At 43.0% G+C, this 23,389-nt stretch overlaps 2 protein-coding genes across 4 annotated transcripts; both read right to left on the bottom strand.

The window, feature by feature from the left end:
• Nucleotides 1-1,121: 1,121 nt before the first annotated feature.
• Nucleotides 1,122-3,909, bottom strand: snrpd1 (small nuclear ribonucleoprotein D1 polypeptide). Its single transcript, XM_056414140.1, has 4 exons — nt 3,803-3,909; nt 3,099-3,175; nt 2,295-2,486; nt 1,122-1,353 (listed from the first exon to the last, which is right to left on the bottom strand). Exons 1-4 carry the CDS (start codon nt 3,814-3,816, stop codon nt 1,277-1,279), a joined length of 360 nt encoding a protein of 119 aa, XP_056270115.1. The 5' UTR covers nt 3,817-3,909; the 3' UTR covers nt 1,122-1,276.
• An 883-nt stretch (nt 3,910-4,792) lies between these two features.
• Nucleotides 4,793-22,790, bottom strand: LOC130195213 (ankyrin repeat and IBR domain-containing protein 1-like). Of its 3 annotated transcripts, XM_056416615.1 has the most exons (22): nt 22,629-22,790; nt 19,535-19,874; nt 16,331-16,502; nt 16,097-16,228; nt 15,289-15,480; nt 14,248-14,365; nt 13,904-14,124; nt 13,403-13,491; nt 13,143-13,287; nt 12,734-12,894; nt 12,401-12,489; nt 11,999-12,129; nt 11,697-11,831; nt 11,368-11,454; nt 11,169-11,235; nt 10,937-11,082; nt 10,040-10,218; nt 9,810-9,861; nt 9,595-9,651; nt 9,317-9,440; nt 7,520-8,999; nt 4,793-7,149 (listed from the first exon to the last, which is right to left on the bottom strand). In XM_056416615.1, the coding sequence occupies exons 2-21, from the start codon at nt 19,720-19,722 to the stop codon at nt 7,543-7,545; spliced, it is 3,942 nt and encodes a 1,313-aa protein (XP_056272590.1). In that variant the 5' UTR covers nt 19,723-19,874; nt 22,629-22,790; the 3' UTR covers nt 4,793-7,149; nt 7,520-7,542. The 3 variants fall into 3 exon arrangements, with proteins under 3 accessions (XP_056272590.1, XP_056272581.1, XP_056272600.1); XM_056416606.1 differs by having other exon boundaries at nt 4,793-8,999; XM_056416625.1 differs by having other exon boundaries at nt 4,793-8,999; nt 11,999-12,123.
• Nucleotides 22,791-23,389: the final 599 nt, after the last annotated feature.

Below are 23,389 nucleotides of genomic sequence, written 5' to 3'. Positions count from 1 at the left end.
CACTGTAGTGGTGCGATATCTTCCAGGTGAAATGCTAAACTCTAGCAGCATTTGTGCTATAGTGTCATCTCTACAACCCAGATAGCCTTGTATTTCTTTTATGGAAAAAATGTCATAGAAATTACCTACAGTAATGCAATCACGTATCATTCATAGATAGAGGTTAAAATAACTCCAACCCCTAATCTTGCTGCCCCAGCTCGGTTAAGTAAGATGTTATGGATACACTGAGCACCTCTCTCCTCTTTTCTCTCTCCTTATCGATGAATTTTCATCTCTATTGCACATTACTAACTCTGCTTCCTCCCCGGAGTCCTTTTGACTTCACAGATAGGATCTATGACTTTGACTTCACAGATAGGATCTGCCTAATGGATCATCGAGGTCTGGATCGTGGAATATGCCTACGACCAACTATGCCATGGCCCTGTTGAGACTCCGCCCACTCCTCTCTACCTCCATCTGCCTGATGGCTCGTGGAGGTCTCGATGGTGGAATATGCCGACCAACTACTCATACACCGTCATATTCATTGATTGTATTGTTAGTTTTAATTTGTGTATAATGATTCCTTCTGTACACATTACATATTACACCTGTCCATCTTGGAGAGGGATCCTCCTGTTGCTCTGCTGAAGGTTTCTTCCCTTTTTCCCCCGTGAAGGGTTGTTTGGGAGTTTTTCCTGATCCGATGTGAGGTTCTGGGACAGCGATGTCTATGTGTACAGATTGTAAAAGCACTCTGAGACAAATTTGTAATCTGTGAAAATGGGCTCTACAAATAAACTGAATTGATTTGACAAGAGATTTTTTTCCAAACAGCAATGGAGGGAAATGAGGATCGTTAAGCTTCGCCTGGATGGAAATTGACCTTAAGATACCATGTTTCACAAAGACTTTAGTAAATGGGTGACCAAAAAACACACTTTTGGTAATTTAGAAAATAGAACATGCATTACCATGGAGCATTCATTCTATTTTTGTTTAATTTCTTAATTAGCACAAGGGGCAAACTGTCCATGCATTGGTACTTTATTCAGCCACGTAATGCAAATAAAATGTTTGGGAAACAAAGTGAATGACAAAGAAAAACCCGTTGACAAATCTGCAATAATACACAGTCACTTTATCCTCTTACGGATTTTAATGTACAAAATAAGGAAAAGCAGAAGTTAGCAACAACAAAAACACATGGAAATTCACAAAATATTTTTTCCGGAAAAAAAAAATCCTGTACAACAGTGTGGTGGTGGCCAAAAAATGTGGAGCACGGTGATTATCTCCTCGGGCCACCCCGACCTCGTCCTCTTCCTCTGCCACGGCCTCGTCCTCTGCCTCGTCCCCGTCCAGCCACTGAGAAGACACACATGAGTGAGTCAGCAACATGTGTCAAACATTGAGTATCACAGTAACGCAGGACATCTAACATTTAGAATAGTTGGTCCTGCCCTCTGAATAGTCATGTCACTTTCTTAAAGTATACAAAAGCCACTAGACATGTATGTAGGTCAACAATTTGAAAAAGACAGGCAATCTGAATACAAACTAATGTGTGGGTTATAATTAAACCAATGGCAGAATTATTCCCGCTGAGAATTTAAAGACCATGACATGTATCCTAAACAACCTAAATAATGGTTACTGAAACCCTGTCTGGGTACTCATGATCATGCTGAAGCCTCTTCCCTTAAATCAGCGAACAGAAGATCAATGATACAGAGTAGGAGACTTTGAAGTGGAGAGACCAACAACTAGAATGCTTGTTATTTTAAGTGCAATAAAACCATTGCAACTATAAAGCTTATTATTTTTCGAAGAAGAAACGATGTATAAAACCAGAGTCGGCCCCTCCTCTCTACCAGGGGAGGCTGGAAGCCACAAATTACATCAGCAGAGGAAGGAGCGCTAGCGGAATGACTGATACCTGTGTTTGTCATTCTTTCTAAACTACACAGTATGTTGATGTCAGGAATATGACATGTTCCCAGAGATAAATGAAAATGTAGCCTTGCTGTATTTGAAATATATTTTTAAAAATCTTGTTTTGTTCTGGATTTAAAGTCAAAAGGCCGACATTGGAATTATTTAGATAATGTGGACACTTCAATACTTGTTTATTATGATCAAGTAATTTCTTCAACACAACAAAAAATAATATGGCACAGTGCAGCTCCTCCTCATAAGGCCTCATAATGATCCATCCACAACAAAATATAAACCTCCAACTATCCTAGCATGCTGCATTATGATTATCCGTCTGCTGTCCACCGTGATGTTGTTTTGACATTCCTCACCTGCTTCCCTCTTCTTGGACTTGACCTTTGGCTCGATGTCAACCAGCAAGGTGTCCAGTGGGAGGCTGTCGGGGAGGATAAAGTAGCGAATGTTGTTGCCACGAATACTCAGCGATTCCAGCTGAGTGGGCTCCCGATTTTTCAGGGTCATTTTCACCGCCTTCAGGTGGGTGTTCATGCTCACATCAACACCTAAAAATGAGGAAGGAAAGTAAATGCGATTTAAAAAAAGTAAATGTACACACCATTGTTTATTCCAATACACAAATATGTAAAAGAGCAGAGAATGATAGTATGCAAACACTAATATGGCTAAAAACAATCTGGCAGTAGGAGTTTCTAATACACACCGAATACACATACACATAAAATCCGAATGTTTCAAGAACGCCAGTCTTGTGTTTGTTGACCGGTTAAACAGAATTCTGGAAATCAGTGACTAAAGCCCGGACAAGAACTTTGTGGCAGTAACTCTAAAAAGAGCAACTGAACACTTGATAATCTCATTTTTGCTGACCTCCAGTGGTTAGCCTTTAAACAAAATGTTACCACTTTACTAATTTGTTAACGGTTGATCTCAGTAGTATTACCATGCCCAATGGGTGATCACAGAGGAAATGATTGAGCCAAGCTTAATCAACTGAGACTCAGCAGTAACCGGACATAAAAACTGGCTACTTTGTGCTTATATAATATAATAAATAAAATTATAACATCTGGACTTTAAATAAATATATCTCACACTAGTTTACTGACATAAGAGGGAACGTTAACACATTTTAACGATGCATCGACATGCCTTACCGGTGATGGTGCCATGGACCTGGGTTCCATTCTTCAGTTCGATGGTAACCGTCTCATGGCTGAGTTTCATCAAGAACCTGCGTGCGATGAACAAGAGTACAGCGTGAACACAGTTATACAATGGGAACGGTTGAACTCAAATAACTAAAGTTTGAAATCGTGTATACAAAACATTGTCACGTTAGCTCACGTTAGCTAGCCACATCGAGCTACCGACCGTGTTGCGTTGAGCACCAAAACAAAAAGGTGACGTTTCTCCGGAGAGCAATATAACAATGTCAAACCTATCGCATTTAATTAGGAAAGTCATAATAAGTGACTAAACGTATATAAGTGAAGGCTAAGTCTCGTATATTTAAATAATGGTTCTACATTTTAACTGCAGAAGGACATACACGAGCTAAGTAGCTAGCATTATGTTCGTTAAAGCTAGTTAGAAAACATCGGGGCTTTCAAACCTGTAAGTTACGCAGCTCAATGCAAAGTTAAACTATTAGTATTATAACTCCACAAGGGTGTGAATCCGTCTGTTGTTTCCGAGCCTGGAGCTCCGCCATTGAGCCTCCATTCATTCCGTTCCCCGCTTCCCGCCTCATCATCACAGCCTCTCCGTTAACATCGACATCCATCTATCAGCATCGCGCTGTTTTCATCATCTTCTAACCACATCATTTAATAAAAGGTAATATTTGACGACCGCTTACCTGACTAGTTTCATGATTGCGATGGACTGTAAAGACAAATCCTCCACAAGAGACAAAAAATTACACCGGTCGAGTGAAAACACAGGCCGCTGTTGTAAATCGTACGTTTTCAGTCGCACTGAAATTACGTCATCAGATGAGCGGCAGCAGAGAGGGGAGACGACGCCTAGCGGTGGAGGATGGAACAACATCTACATTGAGCGGTGAGACCATTCTGAAGAGATATCCCGATACAGTTGACACTGATTTGAACTTTCATTAACAACATGTAAAAAACATTATTGCATCTCAGAAGAGGGAAAGCTCACATAGACACATGTCTGCGCTATAAATAGAAAGAAAGAAAGAAAGAGACGGTTTTCTGTTGGATAAATTGTTTAAGGTGGTAGCGTTTTAATTAATGAACCTCTACATTTAACAACATTAATATTTCTTTATTTACGGATATGATATTTCTCTGACAACAGCTTTTAAGACAGTATGGAAACTACCACACATAAAAGCAATTAAAACATTTTTTAAAAATCTTTTTTCGTTACAGCAAATTTACATTTTGGTTTTTAATAAGAACTTTGATTTTTGCTCTGTTATATAATATCATATTTATTTTAATTTGAGGAACACACGAGTTAGTTGGGGTTGTTGTAGTTTTCAGTGGCTGTCAGTAGGTGTTGCTAAAAACCTTTAAATGTATTATTATTTTTTTACCTTTACGGCATCGATTGACTGGTACCATATCGTGTCCTTTTTTTGCCTAATTGAAGGCATCAACAGTCCAATATTTAAACAAGTTATATTTTTACAGAATATTCATGATTATAATTATGTTAGTTTACTTGATCATGTTTGGCATACCATTGATCATTTGACAATGGGAAACTGACTGTGGATGTCATCCTAAGAAAACTCCTACATGTACAGTCTACAATGTTCTGGTAATCAGAATTTTTTAAGATGGTTTTGGAAAACAGAGAAAACTTTCGTTGCATCAATCTTTCAGTTGTTTTTATTGATAGAACTTTACACTGACACTTTCATTTACAGTTTTGGCCACACATCAAACCTCTCTTCTGGACTGACTGGGAATGTATCAAGTATGTTCTATGCGAGTGCAATTTCTTTTATTTTTTTAAATTCTGAAGTAGTTGTTTGAGGGATCATTAAAATATAAACATAAGGTGTACAAAATGATACAGGACCACTCCCATGACAACATAAATTCAATTCCAAATCAAGAAAACAAAAAAAGGAAATAATAATAATAATAAAAGCCACTCATCAGTCCTCCACATCTTGCCCATCCTGCATTAGTGCAACACATTATCAGCATGCTTGTGCAAATTCAAAGACCCCAGACTCCTCCATTTTGTATCTTGTAGCGACCTCAAAGAAGTAGATTAAACTATTCCCCAAGAAAGACTAAGTGAAATGTTTATGGGCGGCACCAGTGTCCCTCACATCTCAGCGAATGGAATGTCTTCATCAGCACTTAAAACCTGTCCAGCACCTTCACAGTTTAATGTTGAATACAGAAAGGAAAAGGGGATATTTGAGGGGTTTTGTCACTTCGGTGGAGCACGCCACACCTCACACAATCTCAAACTCAATCATTTATAAGTAATGCACTTATTCAAATCACATTCTGGATAACTGGCACAGTTAAGTAGAGGGAGAGATTTCAACTAAATTAGGATACCTTTACATTTGTTTGACTTGGCATGGAAGTGTGATTAAAAACACTCGATTATTAGGAGTTCAGTCCCAGCAGCACCAGATCATATCTCCACACAGCGGGCAGTGTTTAATTCTCTTGTAAACATTCCAGTTGGGAAATTAGGTTTAAAGATAAAGGCTGAGTGATAACCCAAGATTCAGAGTGCTACATCACATTTCTAGAATAATCAAAGGCCACATTTGAACAACTTAAAGATAAAATCATCCGTAGTTATAACAGAAACACTAAAGTGTAAATAATTGACAAATCACGTATCTCCAATTTAGTTGTTCTCAGGGGAAAAGGTAAAGCAAGATACATCTGTGGTGTGAGGACAAGCGATACTAATGTGCATCAAGAACCTCGGTGTAAGTGGTGTGTTCTCCATTTCTTTCATTGACAACTTTGTTTTGCATGTTTAAAAAGCAATGACAGTAATAAATACCAACAAATAAACAAATACGATTGAAACAAAAAAGGCACACAGACCCAACAACTCTGGTCTCAACTGGAAGGAAAAAAATCATCTCCATCAAGGAATAATGAAATAAAAGAGGATACATTACAGTAAATCCCAACCCATCAAACAGCACGCTGTCCTCGGCTTCAGTGGAATAACATGATAAAGTTGTAAAAACAAAACAAAGTGAGTGTTTTCATCGACGGTACGGTCGGATTGTTTTGGCTCAGTTGTCAATGTACAAAGTGAAAAATGGAAATATGATAAATGTTTACCATTTCAACCAATAATGTATAAGACTTACTGTGGTGTAACGTTAGACTCTAGACTTCTTAATCTATCTACAGTAACACAGCTGTTCTTATCTCTATTTCTTCAATCACACATGATTGGATCGAGGCTGATCCATAAATACTTTGTTTTGATGATTGATTTGTTTGATGGCATTGTTTTAAAAGAATGCAACAGTGATTCAAATTCAGCGATGTACAATAGTATGGTGCTGTGATACCTAATTTGATAAAGATGTTTTCATGTGAAATTTGAGGCAAACATCCATATTGATATAATCGCATTTTGGGTGAAACAGTTTTTGCACTGACACTTCAAACTGAGCCAAAGCAGGTGTACAATACAGCAATATGGATGACGCTTAAATGAAAGCGTATCTCAGGCTCGTAGACAGATCATTTAATGGAATGGGTAGCAGGGTAGTGCAGTGAGCAAGATAGAGGGTTTAATTCCCCGAACAACAAGACCCCGTGATGCTGTCGTGCCTTTGAGCAAGACTCTGAATTCCTAGACTCTTAGCTGAGACCTCTGACCTCCCTGTGCAGAGGGACAAGACGATATCTTTTCTGTGATCGCTGGAAAGAATTAAAACCGTCATAAAACCCAGATAGCATGTTGTACTAGTGTGATATCGTATCGCGTACATCGTCGTTCTTTACAGCCTGCCAAAAGGAAACATCCGTGTTGGCTCACTCACAAAACAGGCACAGTGTGCATGAAGGTCCAACAATCTGAATGAGGCCCTCTGATTGTACAATACGCTAAACAAGCTCCATGGTTACAGTTATCATCATATTTGGCTCCAGGAAGCTTGTGGTTGAGTCGGTGTGTTCATTAAAGTGAAGTCGGTTTGGATTTCATCACGATCAGCACCTGAACTAACTGAGGAGACAAATACAGGGAATAAATAAAATAAGAAAACAAAAACATGTGCAGCATTTTGTGTTATGATATCAGTAGCTTTCCATTCATGTACTTTGATTAAAAAACGAAATTCTTTCAAAGAATAGTTTGTCTGTTTTTAGAGGAGACAAAAGCACTTAAAAGAAAAGGTCTGCGTATGACATCATCTTTACTGGACAAAGTCCCCAGGGTTCTATGTCCTCTCTAAATACAGTACAATACATACAGGAAGGCTTCATTGAGGCTTCACTGTTGTATCTTATCATTTTACTCTTTCTAGTTTTCCCAGTCTTTGATTTTCTTTCCTCTCTCACCTCTCTCTCTCTTCCTGAACTTGGCCTAACATTACCTCTCTGCATCGTTCTGTCGCTGTCACACCAGGTGTACTTGCTCCTCCCACTCCTCAGGTGATTGGTCTCCCTCCAACTGAAGGATGAGGTCCAAGTCTCTCTCTGTGCCTGGGGCAGTGTGTGCGGGACTGTGTCCTTGTTGGGAGTGTGACCACGGGTGTGTGTGCGCTTCGTCCAGCAACAGATCAGACACACACCCTGCGTCCACACCCTCCTCGCTGTTCTCTCTTTTTTCTAGCTCCAGAGTGCTGGGCCTCGACGTCTTCGAGCCCACTGCACCTAGACAGGCACTCGCCGACCCTCTGTCTGCTTCTGGCTCGCCCTCCAGGGGCTGCCAGAGACGGGCGCGGCTATTGTCCTTGGAGGTCTGGCTCTCGGACTCAGTCTCAGCGTGCGTGTCAGGGGAGGAGTCAGTTTCTGTGGTGGGCGGAGAGGGGATGAGGGCCAGGCTCTGGGGATTGTTCTGGGGGTTAATGTTGTTGTTAAACCAGGCCATGATGTTGTCCAGCAGCTGGGCACTGGCTGTTGGGTCCAGGGGCTCCAGACTCTGAGGGTCACTGGGAGTGAAAGGGCCCCCTGGGGGGATCACCGGGGAAAGCAGCATCTCTGGCTCAAGCTCTGGAGACAGGAGGCACAACTGGACAAGAGGCTGGGGGGCTGATCTGGGTGGACGTCCGAGAGCGTAGGCGGCAGGACGCTCCTGGGTGTAAGAGCTGCTGTGTTTGGGACAGGGGTTGTAAGAGATGTCTGGTTTTGGGGTACTGTCATGTTCCCGGTGACATGAACTTGTATGGGCAGGGTTTTGGGTGCGTTCAAGTGCGCAAGAGGCAGCGTATTCAGCCTCAGCCAAAGCACCACTGGAGTTGCTGTTACTGGGATCTGTAATGGCGATATGGTCAAGCACATATGGAGTGTTCAGTGCATTCTGGTCTGGTCTATGGCTGAAGTCGCTGTAAGCAGTTTCAATGGTGTAGGGAGCGTTGAGAGTACTGTGGTTGTATGTGTGGTGAGAGCAGAGCTGCGCCTGCGTGTGTGTGTCTAGGTCATAAGGAGTGGTTATGCTCCCGAGTTTCATAAGGCTGTCTCCAAGCTCCAGCAGCTCTGCACAGAGGGAGGGAGGAGGGGGAGGGAGGGTGAGGGAGTTGGACGTGGGAGGCTGAGAGGTGGAGTCTGTCCTGTTCGGGGGGCGAGGAGGCTCCAGGAGAGAAGTGGGGAAGGAGGAGCGTCTTGCTCCTGAAGGACCGTCTGTGTTGAGAGACTGCAGCGCAACATCACCCATGTCCCCTGAAGGTCGCCGCATCCTCTCCTGTCCTCTATCCAGCTCCACTCTCCCCTCCGTCCCTCCCTCCGGGCCTCCCTCCAGGATTCGCTCTCTGCGAGACTCCTGAAGGGACAGCTGGATGGCCAGCAGGATGTTTGGATCATCTTCATCCAGCAAGCCCAGCACTCTTCTGCGGCCCTCACCTCTCTCTAGATTTTCTGGAACACAAAATATCACATTAAAAACAATGACTGCTATTTAAAGCTTGATTACAAATAGATCCCATTGGCCAATGCCTCTGTGTGCAATAACGTCAAATCCTATTTGCTGGTTGTCACGTATCAATGGAGCTGGATTAGGATCCAGATTGTTTACATTATACGTAAATGACAACGGAGCCTATACAGTACAACATTGACTTCATTTTCAAAATGCCCCATGAATGTAAAAAAGAAACTTTTTTGCCTTTTTGGATAATCCTCTTTGTAATGAAAGGCTTCATATGAGGCTATTATATACTGTGGTAAGTCCAGACCTGTGTTGTCACTCCTCCTGCTGGTTTCTGGTGTGTTGCTGCTGCTTCTGAGGTTGTGCAGACTCAGCATGTCTCCTCTGCGCCGTGGTCTGTGTCTCCGACGGTACTGGATGTCAGCATAATCCTGCAAAGAGTAATTACAGCTAGATTACACAAAAAAAACTCTTAAAGCTGAGTTGTAAGTCTATTTTTTATCAAACAGGTGCACAATCTCCAGCACATAAAACTGCATTTAGGCCATGCGTATGCACAAAACAGCATACACTACGGTGCAGTACCTGGGACAGTCTCTCTCTTTGATCTGCTGCTCCCAGTACAGAGTGATGACTCCCCATCTTAAAACACACAAGCAAACTAAGTCAGCTGCAGCCATAGACATGCATTTAGATGACCTCATTCTGAAGAAGGCCACCAAGTGCAGGTTGAGCTGGGCAGGAACCAAATAGTTAGCAGAACAAGAGTTAGTGTTTCAGTGTGTGGTGCGACAGTTTACCTCGGGGGAGGCAAAGCCGAGGTACTCCCAGTCCCATGATCCTCCAGGGTAACTGAAACAAAAACAAGACGGCTTTCTCAGTGTCGCAAATGAAGAAAAACTTGAATTACATTTACAGTTTCAAATATTTACACTTTTACTTTGTTTTCTTCCTCCCTGCCAGTTGGAATGAGACAAAGCAAACAAAACCCAGGTACTGGTTGAGCATGTGGGAGTGTGTTTGTCGTTACCTTCTGCGAGGAGGATCCGGAGAATCGTTGGGCGCGACACCACGGGCCACTGATGCCAGGAATTCTTGCCTCTTCTGCTGCACCAGACGTGCTGCACTGATTATCTTGTGACAGGGAGTCCTTAAGTACGGTCGGTTGACCTTCTGGGCCAGATCCTCCACAACCATCTCCAGGTCCGTCTGAGAAGACACAAAACTACCATGTCAACTTCCATCTGCTCAGAGACGGGAAATTCAAATAAAAAAAATTGCTACTTATATATTTTTTTTAACTTAAGTGTAATTTGCAATATCATCCCATAGTATAACTACAATCTCCTTATTCTGTATGACTAAAAGAAAACATTGCATAATTGTCAAGTGACTGCAAGTGAGCCAAGTTATGACTTTCTTATAAAAGGAAATCTTCAATATTTCATAAAGAATTTAGCAAGATAGTTGATTTGTAATCAACATACAAATTATTAGTTGAACTAAAGCAATGCCCTCTATTTTTACATTTGCACAGGGATGGTAAAACATGAAAAAATACAGATTATAAACTGCAAGTGTGGTATGTTGAAGGGGGCTTTGTGAAATATGTCTGAAGAATATTAATTTCACAGTGAAAACAGTATCTCAACAACTACAGGCTGAATTTCTGTCAAGGTCCTGATAAGAAGGATTTTGTGAACATGTCATTTAGCACCCATCGTCGAGCATGACCATCAGGCCAAAATACAAATCTGTCGATTAGAAATACAACACCTAAAGGTCGGATTTCCACAACATTCCAAACATTACTATGTTGGTCCAAACCAGTTCAGCCAACATGTGGTCTAATGAGCACAGCAGTCTGTGGGGATCACTGGAAGAGCTTTACCGTTGTTAGTCTTCTTGTCCCAGATATGTAATATACCTGCATTAGCTCAAATATCTCTTTCTGGGTGCTGCCTTGCTGCAGGAAGAAGCCGTATGGGTAAGAGCACTTGAGGACGCGCCGCGTCTTCAGCAGCTCACTCACACTGTCCTCAATGAAACGCGTGTCTGGAGGAGTTCCTTCACCTGGACACAACAAGCCAGATAGGATTAATGTATAGTGATAAAAATCTAAATGCCCCATCACCTTGTGTGTTATAAGAGAGACTCACGGCAAAAGAACGCTCTGCTTAGCTGCTCCATCTTCTCTTTGGCTGTTTTTAGCAATTTCTGCTCCAACTAATAGACAAGAGGAGAGAACACGCGTCCAATATTAAACAATCAGATTCTAACGTATGCCTCAAGGAGCGTTTCAGAAAGTCAGCTTTTGCATTGCTATAAATGTGTGTTTATAGTCGGAGAGTGCGTTACCTTATAACTGTGTTCATGGTTCTTGAAGCGAGTATAATAGTGCATGAAACGATCCAGCTCCTGGAAACTTTTGTGCTTCTTCTCTGCCTGGAACAAAAATAAACTTGATTTCATTCAAATGGCTTGGCTTGTGTTTTGGTGTACGCGAATACATTACAGGCTGCAGAATACATCAACATGAGCTTCAATAATGTATCATTTGACAGGTGATGGGGTAGTTCTTGCAGGTGAGCAGGTAATGGTGTTCAAATATATTTTGTGTGCATGTTTCTATGAGAGATTTGTGTGTGTAATTTCTTTGATTGTGCATACACTATGTGTGTCAATACCTCCACAGTCATCTCCTTGGACTGCTCCTCAATCTGTTGGATGACCTCATAGCGAGTACAGCGATAGTAGCCTCCTGTTGAGGAGCTGTGCTTCTTCCACTCCTCCAGACATATCCAACAGAAGTCATACTTGCACTGCAGATAGAGAGAGAGAAAGTGAGAGCAGAATGTATTTGAGAATGTTCACCAAACTGCAGTAAATAATTAAATGAAACCATATCAGTATTAATAGTATGATACCAGATATTAGTATCTAAACAAATTAGCTGACACACAGCTGACAGACAGATAAATGTGTATACCTTGGCACACTGCATATGGTTGCATCCCTCATTCTTCTGAATGGGCGACTTGCAGTTGGCACACGGTTTTGAGTTGGTCAACAGCCACAGGCAGTTAGCAGCATCTTCATAGGCCTCACTCACACCTGCCACTGTGGAAAGTGCACACATGCACATACACACACATTAACAACCTCTCAATTGGCCAACACCTGCCCTGCAGATACACCCTCCAGCAAACACAAATATCCATGACCTGAACACCTGCCTCTACGTTATACAAATATATTAAATACATCCCTGTCGGCCGTCTGACAGCTGCTGTTAACTGCCTTTTTGTGGCGTCAGCCTACTAAGGTAAAGCTAAAGTTCCCCCCCCACTAACAAACAGTAAAATACTAGCAACAGCAAAGACAGACTTACACTCCTCAGGCTTCATCTCTGTAACTTTCTGGAGCCAGTTCCTCCACATCTGACAGTCACATGGCTCATGGGCCTCACCAAGGCACTCCCTGCAGACACGCAGGGTAATAAATAGTGAATAACGTGCATTCAAATACAGAGAAATAAGAATAAAGCAGCGTGACAACTTGTCAATCGTTTTTAAAAACAGAAGAAAAAAGAAAAAGAAGAACTTTCTGATAGTTGCATAAGTACCACATAAGTATTTAGGTCGACAGCACTGACGCCTCCTTTATCAGCTGTGTTGAGGGTGCAAGTATGCATATAGAGCCATGAATAAATCATAAGGTGTACCAGCAGAATAGGTGACCCTTGCCACAATCGACGGCGGGGGAGGGCAGCAGAGGGAAACTGTGCAGGTCACTGTCCCCGGGGCCTGGTCGGGTGAGCCGGACCGCCCGCTCACAACGTGCTGCAGGACACCATCGGATGGCAGGATTGTTCTCCACAAAGGCCTGCAAAAGGAAGGGAAGAGGAGAGAGGGAGAGAGATGACACCCAGATAAATTATGGAGCATATAGAAGAAGAGAACACAGACAGACAGGAGGAAATGTACAGAGCACAAATGATTGGGAAATGCTGAAAAACAGAAATAAAACTAACCAAACACACAAAATACATTTACAGTTGGATGAAAAGCATTTATTTAGCTGGGGTGAGCCTCAATTTGAACATCAATATCTGTATGGATATTAATTTCTACCTTGATGTCAAACTGCAGATATCGCTGGTCCATCTCTCTGGAAACTACACTTTCGATCACATGCACTGGCACCAGCTGGTAGCACTCATAGGCCGGGCAGAAGATATTGTGTGCATCACCCTCTTGGATCTTTACATTGAGGAACCTGAGAGACACACAAATACATTCTCAGGACAATTGATTCATAAATGCTCAAACACACTGAAGTATGCAGGAACATTTACACACAGACACACACAGACACACACACAGGTGCCTACCCTTCCCAGCATGCTCTGCAGAACTCGTGTCCACAGGACATGTCCACTGGATCCTCAAACACTGAGATGGAGCAGAGACAGATTCCACACTGCAGGAAGACAGAAGATAAAGACATGATTCAGACAAGGGTCTTACACTCAATTATATCAGTGTTGACTTAATATCTATTAACTTGAGATTGAATACTTTTTGCTGGATTGTCTTCATAATCGTACAAAATCTGTAACGTCTATAGATCATGATGCAATGTCTTCAATACATTAAAATTGATATTGTGATCTACAGCAGGCTTTACATTAGATTTGACTGGCTTTGAAAAGTACTGTTTACTACTTATGGCTCTCATCGTAAATATCTCTATGCTTTTCAGTAATCCATCAACTAATTCATTGCATTCACAAAAGTTTAAAAAACATGATTTCTGCATCTTTAAGAGTTAAATGAAACACTGATGCCAGTTTAAATATATTTCTTTAAAGTCATCGCTGGTTGTGTCTCACCGAAGCCAGGTTCTCCTCTCCAGGTGTGAGGCAGCTGTCAGTCGGAGAGGTGAGGGTGAGTGTGAGTGGTGAGCGTGGGGTCCTCGGGGTGCGAGGTGAGGGTAGGGTGTCCCAGGCATTGTACCCGCTGGGCGGCGGGGTGGGCATGGTCACACCGGAGCGCTGGCAGCAACCCTCAGCGTCTGACATCCAGGCTTCCAGAAGCTTTTCTCTGTCCCAGTCTGAGAGAGAGAGAGAGAGAGAACATTTAGATGCAGGGAATACGTATGTAATTCTCTCTGATTATTGCAACGACAGTGCTGTGAGGGTCTGTGCAGGTCTCATGAACGTCAACTTCCACGTACCGTGTGCTCGGAGCAGCGCTTCAGCAGTGAAGAGGGGGGCTTGCAGCATGTCGGCCGTCTCCACAATCAGCATGTCTTTCAGCCTACGCAGGTCCTGAAGTTTCAGTCCCTCATAAGGCTGAAATGTTCGGGAGAAAGTAATAAAGGAAGAAGAGCAAGTTATTTAAGAACATCAAGGAAAGGATGACATTCAGATACATTTAGGGAAGTTAGTGAAAAAGATCATTTTTGTGACAAATTAAAAAGGTCAAGGATGTGGGTAGCAGGCATGTGAGTTGGTGGTGGTGATAAAGAGAGATTAAGCACTAGCATAGAATCAGAATCAAAAAAAGAGATCAAACTGCTCTCAGTTGGCAGCAGCGACTGCTGAAGTTTAACTGGGATCCTGACGAACACAAAGCTAGGTGTGTGCACGTGCACGTGCACGTGTCTACCAGTGTCTCTATACAAAAACTGGTCTAAGTTTGTGACTCTTGGAGAGAAAAGGTTCTATAAACAGTTTCCTTCTGTAAACACAAATTGTTTGTAATTTGACTACGATTATGACTATAAAAACTATTTCAATAACCTTAAAAGTTTACATTTTGTCAAGGATGTAAAATAAAGAGATACAGTATGCGGGAAGCTGCGTGACGAAGTGACATATCGCAAACAAACCAGTGTGATACATATCAAAATGATCATAGACAAATCCTTCAACAAATAAATAAACAGGAAAACAGCGGACTCGATTGTTCTGAGGAGATGTTACTTAAATAATACGCTTTAGGAAAAAATGCTTGTGCTTGGGAATTAGTGAACGTACTAACAAGCATTCTAACAAACATACTGACGAACAAACTGACTAACTGGATAAACGAGACATGGATTATGCTGCACGAGTTGTGTGAGACTTTATAAACACATTTTTAAATAATTTAGCTGGCTTTTCTTTCAGATTCTCTGCTCCCTGTGGAGGCATGTGAGAGAAACAAAGTTTTGTTTAAAAATAAAACATTCGTCTTTGAAGTCCAACCAGCAAGAAACCCCCAGAGGTCTCACCTCCTTGTATTGCAGCAGGTTGGATTCAACATGTGCGTCTGTGTTTGACTGCTGAGCTGAAGAGGAGGAGAAAACCATCTGGGACTCCAGGCTGAGGGCCAGCTCGGTGTGGTGATGCCGCTCGGCGTGGTCACACGGCGTCAACTTGTCCTCATCCTCCACAAAAAGGTCCGCATCGCTCTGGATAAGCAGCTATATGGAGGGTAGAGAAAAGAGAGAACAACATGAATGGGAGAAAAGGAGAGAAATGGATAATGCAGAGGAACAAGACATTGAAGGAACAAAAGAGAACAAAGGAAGCGAGAGGTGTGAGCAGGAGCAAGAGAACATGGGTGAAAGGGCACAAGAGATGTGATGGCAGAAAAGCAGAAAATAAATTTAAGAAAGGGAAAAAGACAGGGCCGAGTGAAAGAGGGGACAACAAGGAGATGAAATGAGCAAATAAAAAAGTAAAAAATAAGTTTAGGGAAATAGAGAAAAAATGAGATGTGGGGAAACCGTTTCTAAAAAAAAAGATGAATGAAAGAGGAACGAAGGGAGGAAATGAAGATACACGTGTGCAAAATATCTGGGTAACATTTGCCCACAGCAGCCAATATCAGTTTTTCTTTCTAATTGAGAAGCTGTAAATCCTTGAAAAACAAGGCAGGAGGCACCCCTTGGATCTGACAGTAATGAAACACAAAGCAGATGCGCTTGATGCAAAGACTGACATTCACATCAATCACAAAGACAGATCTGCCACCGAGGAGAAAGATCCTTCGAATGCGAGTTCTACTTCCAGAGTGGTCCACACACTTTCTCTCACCTCCACGCAGCTCTTCATGCCTGCAGCGGCAGCGGAGTGCAGACAGGTGCTGTGGTGATTGTCGGTGGCGTTGACATTGGCCTTCTCGTACTGGCCTCCCTCCAGCCTGGCCCCCGTCCAGCTGAGGATCATCTGGCAGCAGGAGAGGGAGCCCACAGATGCACACAAAACGTTGGTTAATTAACGTTTTTCGCAGCCATGTGTAAGTTTATCTGCGTGTCTAAGTATTTGTACCTGCAGACAGTCGGCACGCCGCTGCTCGTCCCTCTGGGGTCGGGCCAGGCGGGGCGACAGCGCTCCCGCCGGCAGCAGCAGGATCTGTGGACCTTGGCACAGCACATGGAGGCACGTCTCGTTGCGCACGTTGCGCTTGTTGGGGTTTCCCTCTTTACTGAACAGGAAGGCCCTATACAAAGGAGAAGAATAAGAAAACAGAGTTCACAAAGGAGGAGGAAAGACAAGACTGAAGACTTAAAGCAGAGGGTGAAATCGTAGGTGAGAGAGAAATGTGAAGCCTACTTAAAGAAGAGAGAGATGTGGAGGAAGGAGAACATGGACGATGAGTGCAGATGACATGGGGATGAAGCATGGCGGTGAGATGGATTGTGAGATGAGTTTGGTGGGTAGGAAGAGTAGAAGAGAGAGAGAGAGGAGAAGAAAGATGGCAGAATATTGACTCCTGTTTAACAACGTTGAAATAATGGACATGCTGGCACACACACACACACACTGATGGATGTTCCAGTTGCACTGAGCGCCTGACTGTGGTTGCTGTTTTGTAAATTGTTTTATCTGCTCTTAGTCTGTCAAAGTCTCCTTTTACTGATTAGTTCTCCTCTCTTTTATCTGGATCCACTATTATATTTGTTCCTCTTTTTTTCTTTTCTTTCACGCGTCCACTTCCATCTGTCCTTTTCTATCCTATACTTGCTTTTTTCTCCTCCTCTAAAATATCCTTATTTGTTGTCATTTGTATTTTTACTTTACATCCTTTTCTACATTGTCCTAATGCAGCTGCATGTTAAACTAAAGATAAATACATGTTTCTAGCAGCGGTTTAAGACATTCTCACACATGTTGAACAAAGAAATAAGAAAATGAGAGGATGTAGGGATTTCCATTGGTTCAAGAGACAAAAACACGATACAAGCCCTGCCGCGTTGCTCCCTTTGCAGAGGCCTATTCAATTAGCCTTTGAATGTTTCCTTGCAGCCTATTCTTGCACTGCTGTCCTGCTCTTCCACTGTTGACCTTCTTATCCTGTCAGCCACGAGCCCCTGAAGCTCCCCCCAAATGACAGTTCACTGCCAATTCACCCACACAGCAATAATCACTAATGATTCCCTTTTCAAATGCAAACCAATCAGTCCCCACCTCTACACACACAAACATGCACCGAGCCCCATGTTCAGGGTGGATGGCCCTTATAACTAGAGGCTAGAGGACATCACATGATTTGCTGCAATTTTCGAGCATCAAAGCCATTCAGACCGTACAGTAATTAATTTAAATAGGGTAGGGAACCTTAACGGAGAGTTAACGTGTTATAATTCACAGTGAAATTCAGAATTTATTCGTAGTGTGTGATTGAAGACTTATACAATAAAATAAAAAAGAGAGCTACCGTATGTTGACATACACATCTGCTTTATTTCTTGGCAAGAAGTCAATGGTTAACAATGAGTGGCCAAGTCACTGATGGTATTTACATGTTTCTAAAGACTGTGTACTCAGTTGTTGTGGAAGGGTTACACTTCCTGAACTGCACCCATTTTTCCAGTAATGGCTCTTCTTGTGATTTCCGAGTTTACACATCTCATGGGATTACCACCCAATCAATCCCAAGGAGACAACTCGAAGAGAGCCACATGTTAAAAATAATCTGAAAGACAGACTCTGCATCTACCAGCCCACGCTTGTTCTCCGGGGGTCTTGTTTTTTGTCTGAGATTTCTTGGTCGTCTATCTGCTCGCCTCTGTCCAATCGAGCTGTTGGAACAAAGAAGCGTTTCCTCTGATACTTATCCGGAGCAGAGTGTGCATTCAGCAGGCCTCTCCGGCCCATTATAGTAGGAAGAGACCCAAATAGCACACCCACTGATTCACTGCGTTATATTCACGTTCACAGACTCCGACACGTTAAGCGGTTGTGGAGTCACAGCCCCCCTTCCTCAAAACACACATGCACGTGTGCACACATGCAGATGCACAGATAATTAACTGGCCTTTTCAAACAGCTTCCTCTGACCCCCCCCCCCCCCTGTAATCATGGAAAGAAAGGGCAGGAGAGAGGAAGACTGTGAGCAGGAGGAGGTGAGGAGGGGTATTGAGTCACTGAACCAGCTGTCTTGGTCATGGCCAGCAGCCTGATTATCCCAGCAGGGGGTAAAAACACACTGGTGTATTGTCCTCTATGCTTTTCAATTTTGACCCCCTTCTTTTAGGTCGTGTTAGATGTTACTTTATTTATTTATTTATTTTTATTTTTTATTTATTTAACCAGGAAATGCCTCATTGAAAAAAAATTTACAAAAGTGTGGTCTAAGGCAAGACAGCAGCAGCAGCACGTCACACAAAGTTTATACAATACAACATAAAACATAAAACATAAGCTTACTGTTTCTGTCAAGATTTTTTTTTATTAAGGGGGGGCATCTGCTTCAAGCAAGTATACATTATATTCATTCTCACAAGATAGAATCAAAATCGACACCGCAGAAGCAGAGACATCCTGCCTGTTGGCCTCAAGTGAGGGACAAGCTCCAAAGCAACTCAATTATGTGTTTTCCCAAAATGGCCAAGTCTTTCAAACTAGAACGTCACAAATCTGCAACGCCACAAATCTGCAACGCATACGCTCTGTTATAAGTTTGAAGTCTGAATCAAGAGACAGAGATCATGAGAGTTATTTTCTCAGACTTAATAAAACATCCAGAATGACAGAAGACCATTATGCAGCTGTTTTCACAGGCTGGGTAATGTGCAGAATTGGCAGAAATCCCCCGTTCCTGCGTACTTTGAGACTCTCGCAGTTTCTTTCTAGTGATTGCTCCCGTTACGGTTGTTTGCAGTTTGGTTAATCACCGTCTCTGTGGGTCCAATTGTGTCTGGTCGCCAGTGTTCCTCATTGTTTATGTACTTTCCCTGTGTCTGGCATGTGTCAACATGATATTACAGAATGTTTACCCTGTAACATCATTAATATAGTGGACCAGGCCCCTTCTGGACAAAAAAGTACTTTCTTGCCTTAAAAACACATTTATGAAAATGGTGACTCTCAGAAATCGATCACGGCTGACATCCTGCTGAAGGTTAAAATGACTCACTTGTTTAAATGCCGTTGCAACTGTATTTGATAACTGCCTAGCAACATTACAATTCACAGATTCAAACACTATTGTTGAAGCTGTGACTGTCTCAACGAAACATTTTTTTTTACCTGAGCAGTCGCGTCATGGCGTGGCGGCAGACGTAGTGCAGGGGCGTGTTGTGCTGGTACTGCTCTCCGTACGATGCATTCGGGTCCAGGCCGTCCCTGAACTGAGGGTTGCCTTCATAGAGCTGCCAGGCCAGGGCCTCGTCGCCACCCACCAGGGCCTTGCGGAACTTGGTGGCTGTGTTGCCCATGGCTTCAAGCTTGCAAAGGGCCTCCTAAAAGGAGCTGTGGCAGATGCCCGTCTGCCCGCCTGCCTGCGCCTCCCTCGTCCTCGTCCTCCTCCTCCTCCCCCGTTCACCACAGGTCACAAACTTAGATCAACATGGTTCAGTGTTTTCCTGCCCTGAAAGTAAACGAGAGGGGAAAAGATTGATTTGCGGACAAGAATAGTTAAAGATAGTCAGGGGGGGGGGGGGGGGGGGTAAGATGAAAGAAGAAAACAAGACAGAAGTCCGAAAGTGAAGAAATCTCAATCGACCAGTCCATCCATTGATTCGCTGGTGTGCTGTGGCGAGGATGTTATCTTAGCGGAAATAGAGGGGCAAAAGGAGGAGCAGAAGAATAAAGCCAGGAAGATGAGGAGAAAGATATCCAAGCCATTGATTTGTTACTCAGTTGATGAAAGGCATGGTCAATATTACCACAGCTGGCCACCGCAAGTCCAGTTCGCTTTCCTTTGTGGAGAATGTGCATACTTTAGGCTGTTTACATGCTTGTCTGCTCCTGGAGGTATGAGAGTCTGAGTGCGTGTTAAATCGTGCAGCACTAATATCCTGGACAAAAAAAACACTGTTTCACTGCCTCTCAAGCACTCAACCAAAGAATCACAAGAATCACAGCGATGGCTGCTCCAGCTGAGTTTCCTTTCCCAGCAACAGCTGATTAACCTCCTGTAGGTTCTCAAGTTGGCTTCAAATCAGTGTTTTCTGATTCATTTCCTTCCTCATCTTCCCTCTTGTTTCTCTCACACACAGACAGTTTGTGTCCCGTCTTTAACACACAACATTACATCCTGTATGTGAGTGCATGTGTGCATTGGGCCGTTGAGGGTTTCATTACAGTCTTCATTCTATGGCCATCTGTCTGGCCCTCACAAAGAGCCTCTTTTAGCCCGGCTACAGTTGGCTGCTGACTGGCCGAGCTCTGGAACCTTTGAATAATGTGGCTGGCTGCCTCCCCTCTTTTGCCTCCCATTTCTATGCCGTGAGACAGGGACACAGACATGGAAAACATGCACTGACAGACGGAGGCATATGGGCCGCACAGAAGCTGCACCCAATGGTGAATAATAGCCAACGTCTTTCAAGTTCTGCTCCAATGATGATGGGGTGGTGGGGGTATGGGGGGGCAGGGGAGGTTACTACCGTTATTAGGTCAGTATGTCTGCTTGGCTCTCTGTTTTGTGCACACTGGTTTACTTCCAGTTCACTTCCCTCCTCTGCGTATCTCCGCCAGTCTCTCTCTGTCTCATACTAAATAAGGACAGGAAGTCTGGACATGGAGGAACTTTGGAATTCCAGGGAACATAAAGTTTGCAGTGACAGTTCAATGATGTACCATTAAAAGCTGTTTGAGCAGATCACTCTGTGGCCGGGCGGCTAAGGAAGTGTCCACTCCTTGTTGACTGGACCCTCATCTTATTAGCCTTAAATCCAGCCGGCAACAAAGGTCTGTTCATCAATTATGTCTGACGATGAATAATTGTAAGTTCCACTCATACCACAGGTCCACACAGAACAGGCCTCTCTAGAACATATGCTATTTCCCTTTTTAGGTAATGTGATGATCAAGACTTAATGACTCATGAGCTCAAGAATCCCAAACACGTGAATGTTGTCAGGAAATGTTTATCTGATGATTCCTGCTGACAAAAAGTCATGGCAGCCTTCGCTTCTCAAGAACCCAGTCAGAAAAGATGTGTTTTTAGTTTCCCAGTGGAAGATGTAGAGACATTCTGCTGTGCTGATGTCAGTGGGGAGTTTCTAAACATCCATTATTTTCATTGTAGGAAAATCTAAGAAATATTTTCTCGAATAAATAATAGTGAATAAAATACTATAAAATGTTGATGAGTGCAAGAAGTCTAAAACATAATGACATTAAGTTGAAAGTAATATAAAACAAAAAAAGCAGCAAATGTTCACTTTTGAGAAGACAGAAACTGAGTTTTAGTTATGCTTGATAAATTACTTTAATGATAGTTGACAATACATGTATACCACTCAACACACTCCCTGATCCTTTAAGATATAATGTAAATAACAATTAATTGTAGTCCTACTATAGTTCTATAATATATATCTATATTATATATCATACACTGATATGTATCTCAGCTCCATGTACATGTTAACAGTACAGCTAATCTACAGCTATGGCACTGTAGATGTAACTGAAGTACATGAAGTACCTGCCAGCACCTATATAGACACCTCTAAAGAGACTACTCAGTTACTATATCGATAATATAAACACATACAACCCACTGTTGTGCCTGAACTGTGATAAAAACGTGCTGTTAGGTGATATAAATCAAGTCAGACGCCTTAGTCAGAGTGACTACTTCTGTATGAACTGACTAACCCAGGGTGTCCTCAGAGACGTCAAACGTCTCCCGAGGAGCTGGAGTGGGACAGGAGCTGCACAGTGACATGCAGTGCAAGTTACTTCAATTTCCCAAAATGAGCTGGGTCCCCGTCAGTCAGCTCCATATTCAGGTCAGACCTCGTGTGCTTATCCCTGAAGAAGTGTGTCAGCATGAAATGGAGCACAAAACAAACAGCAGCCGACTCCTCTGTGCATGTGTGTGTCCACGCGGCCCCTCGGTTAAAGCTCCTTTGTTCCGCACACTGTCAGCGCAGCAGCGACGCCACCGCGAAGCGAGCGTCGGGTGCTGGCTGTGCGAAACGCCGCCGATAAAAGCCGCTGTGCCTCGGGCGTTAACGTTTCCCCGCGGCTGCGACGGGCAGGTGGGTGAACGTTAACACCCAAAGGAGCCGCAGCCGGAGCTAGCAAACCGCCTCCCGCAGGTTAGCGCGGTGCGTTGGCCTCAAACACCTCGAGCAGGACAACATCACATCTCCGCCGTTTTACTTACACGGTGTTTTTCACTTGGTCGCTAGTCGTACGTTCGGGAACTTGCGTAAATCGAGGGCCATTATCTTGTCACTGTCACTCGCATCCCCGGCTGCGTTTCCACTGGACCATCCTCTCCTCTCTGCCACCGGACCCGGCGGGGACGATGATGCTGCTGCCGAGAGCGGAGGGGCGAGACTGCCTGGATGGCTTCAGTGTGTTGTTGTGGCTGCCAAAGAGAAAAGCGCACTGCGCATGCTCGGAACAACTGTCATCCGGAAAGCTCTCAACTGATTGGTCGGTTGTCTGGGGTCGTTTGGTGAAACGTTGTTGTCATATTGTAACCTTTTCGAAAAGTTGTATTTTAGCCGCTATAACAGGTGAGTTGTGTATAACACATAAAATATATATTTTTAAAGTTTAGCAGGATTTATGTTTATGATAGATGTAACCAGCCGGGTGCTGAAAAAAGAGAAAGAATATGGCTACATGATACTAGATAGATAGATAGATAGATAGATATATACTTTATTAATCCCCAAGGGGAAATTTGTCGTGACAGTAGCAGCAACACACAAGAGTAAAAACAAAACACAAAATATAAGAAACAGGGATGAAAGATATAGAAGTATACAAGTAAAATAAAATTACTATCCAACTGTGTGGATTTAAATGTGTATTGTGTAATAATGTAGGATATCTTGAGCACACCAATGCACTGTTCTTAAAATCACGTACACTGAAATTTAGGGATTTAGTAGAGTTCAAAACAGCACAAATTCT

The sequence above is a fragment of the Pseudoliparis swirei genome, chromosome 1, assembly GCF_029220125.1.
Source record: "Pseudoliparis swirei isolate HS2019 ecotype Mariana Trench chromosome 1, NWPU_hadal_v1, whole genome shotgun sequence".
Taxonomy (NCBI): domain Eukaryota; kingdom Metazoa; phylum Chordata; class Actinopteri; order Perciformes; family Liparidae; genus Pseudoliparis; species Pseudoliparis swirei.
Note: the sequence above shows the minus strand (reverse complement) of the source record. Positions and strands in the feature narration are given on the sequence as shown.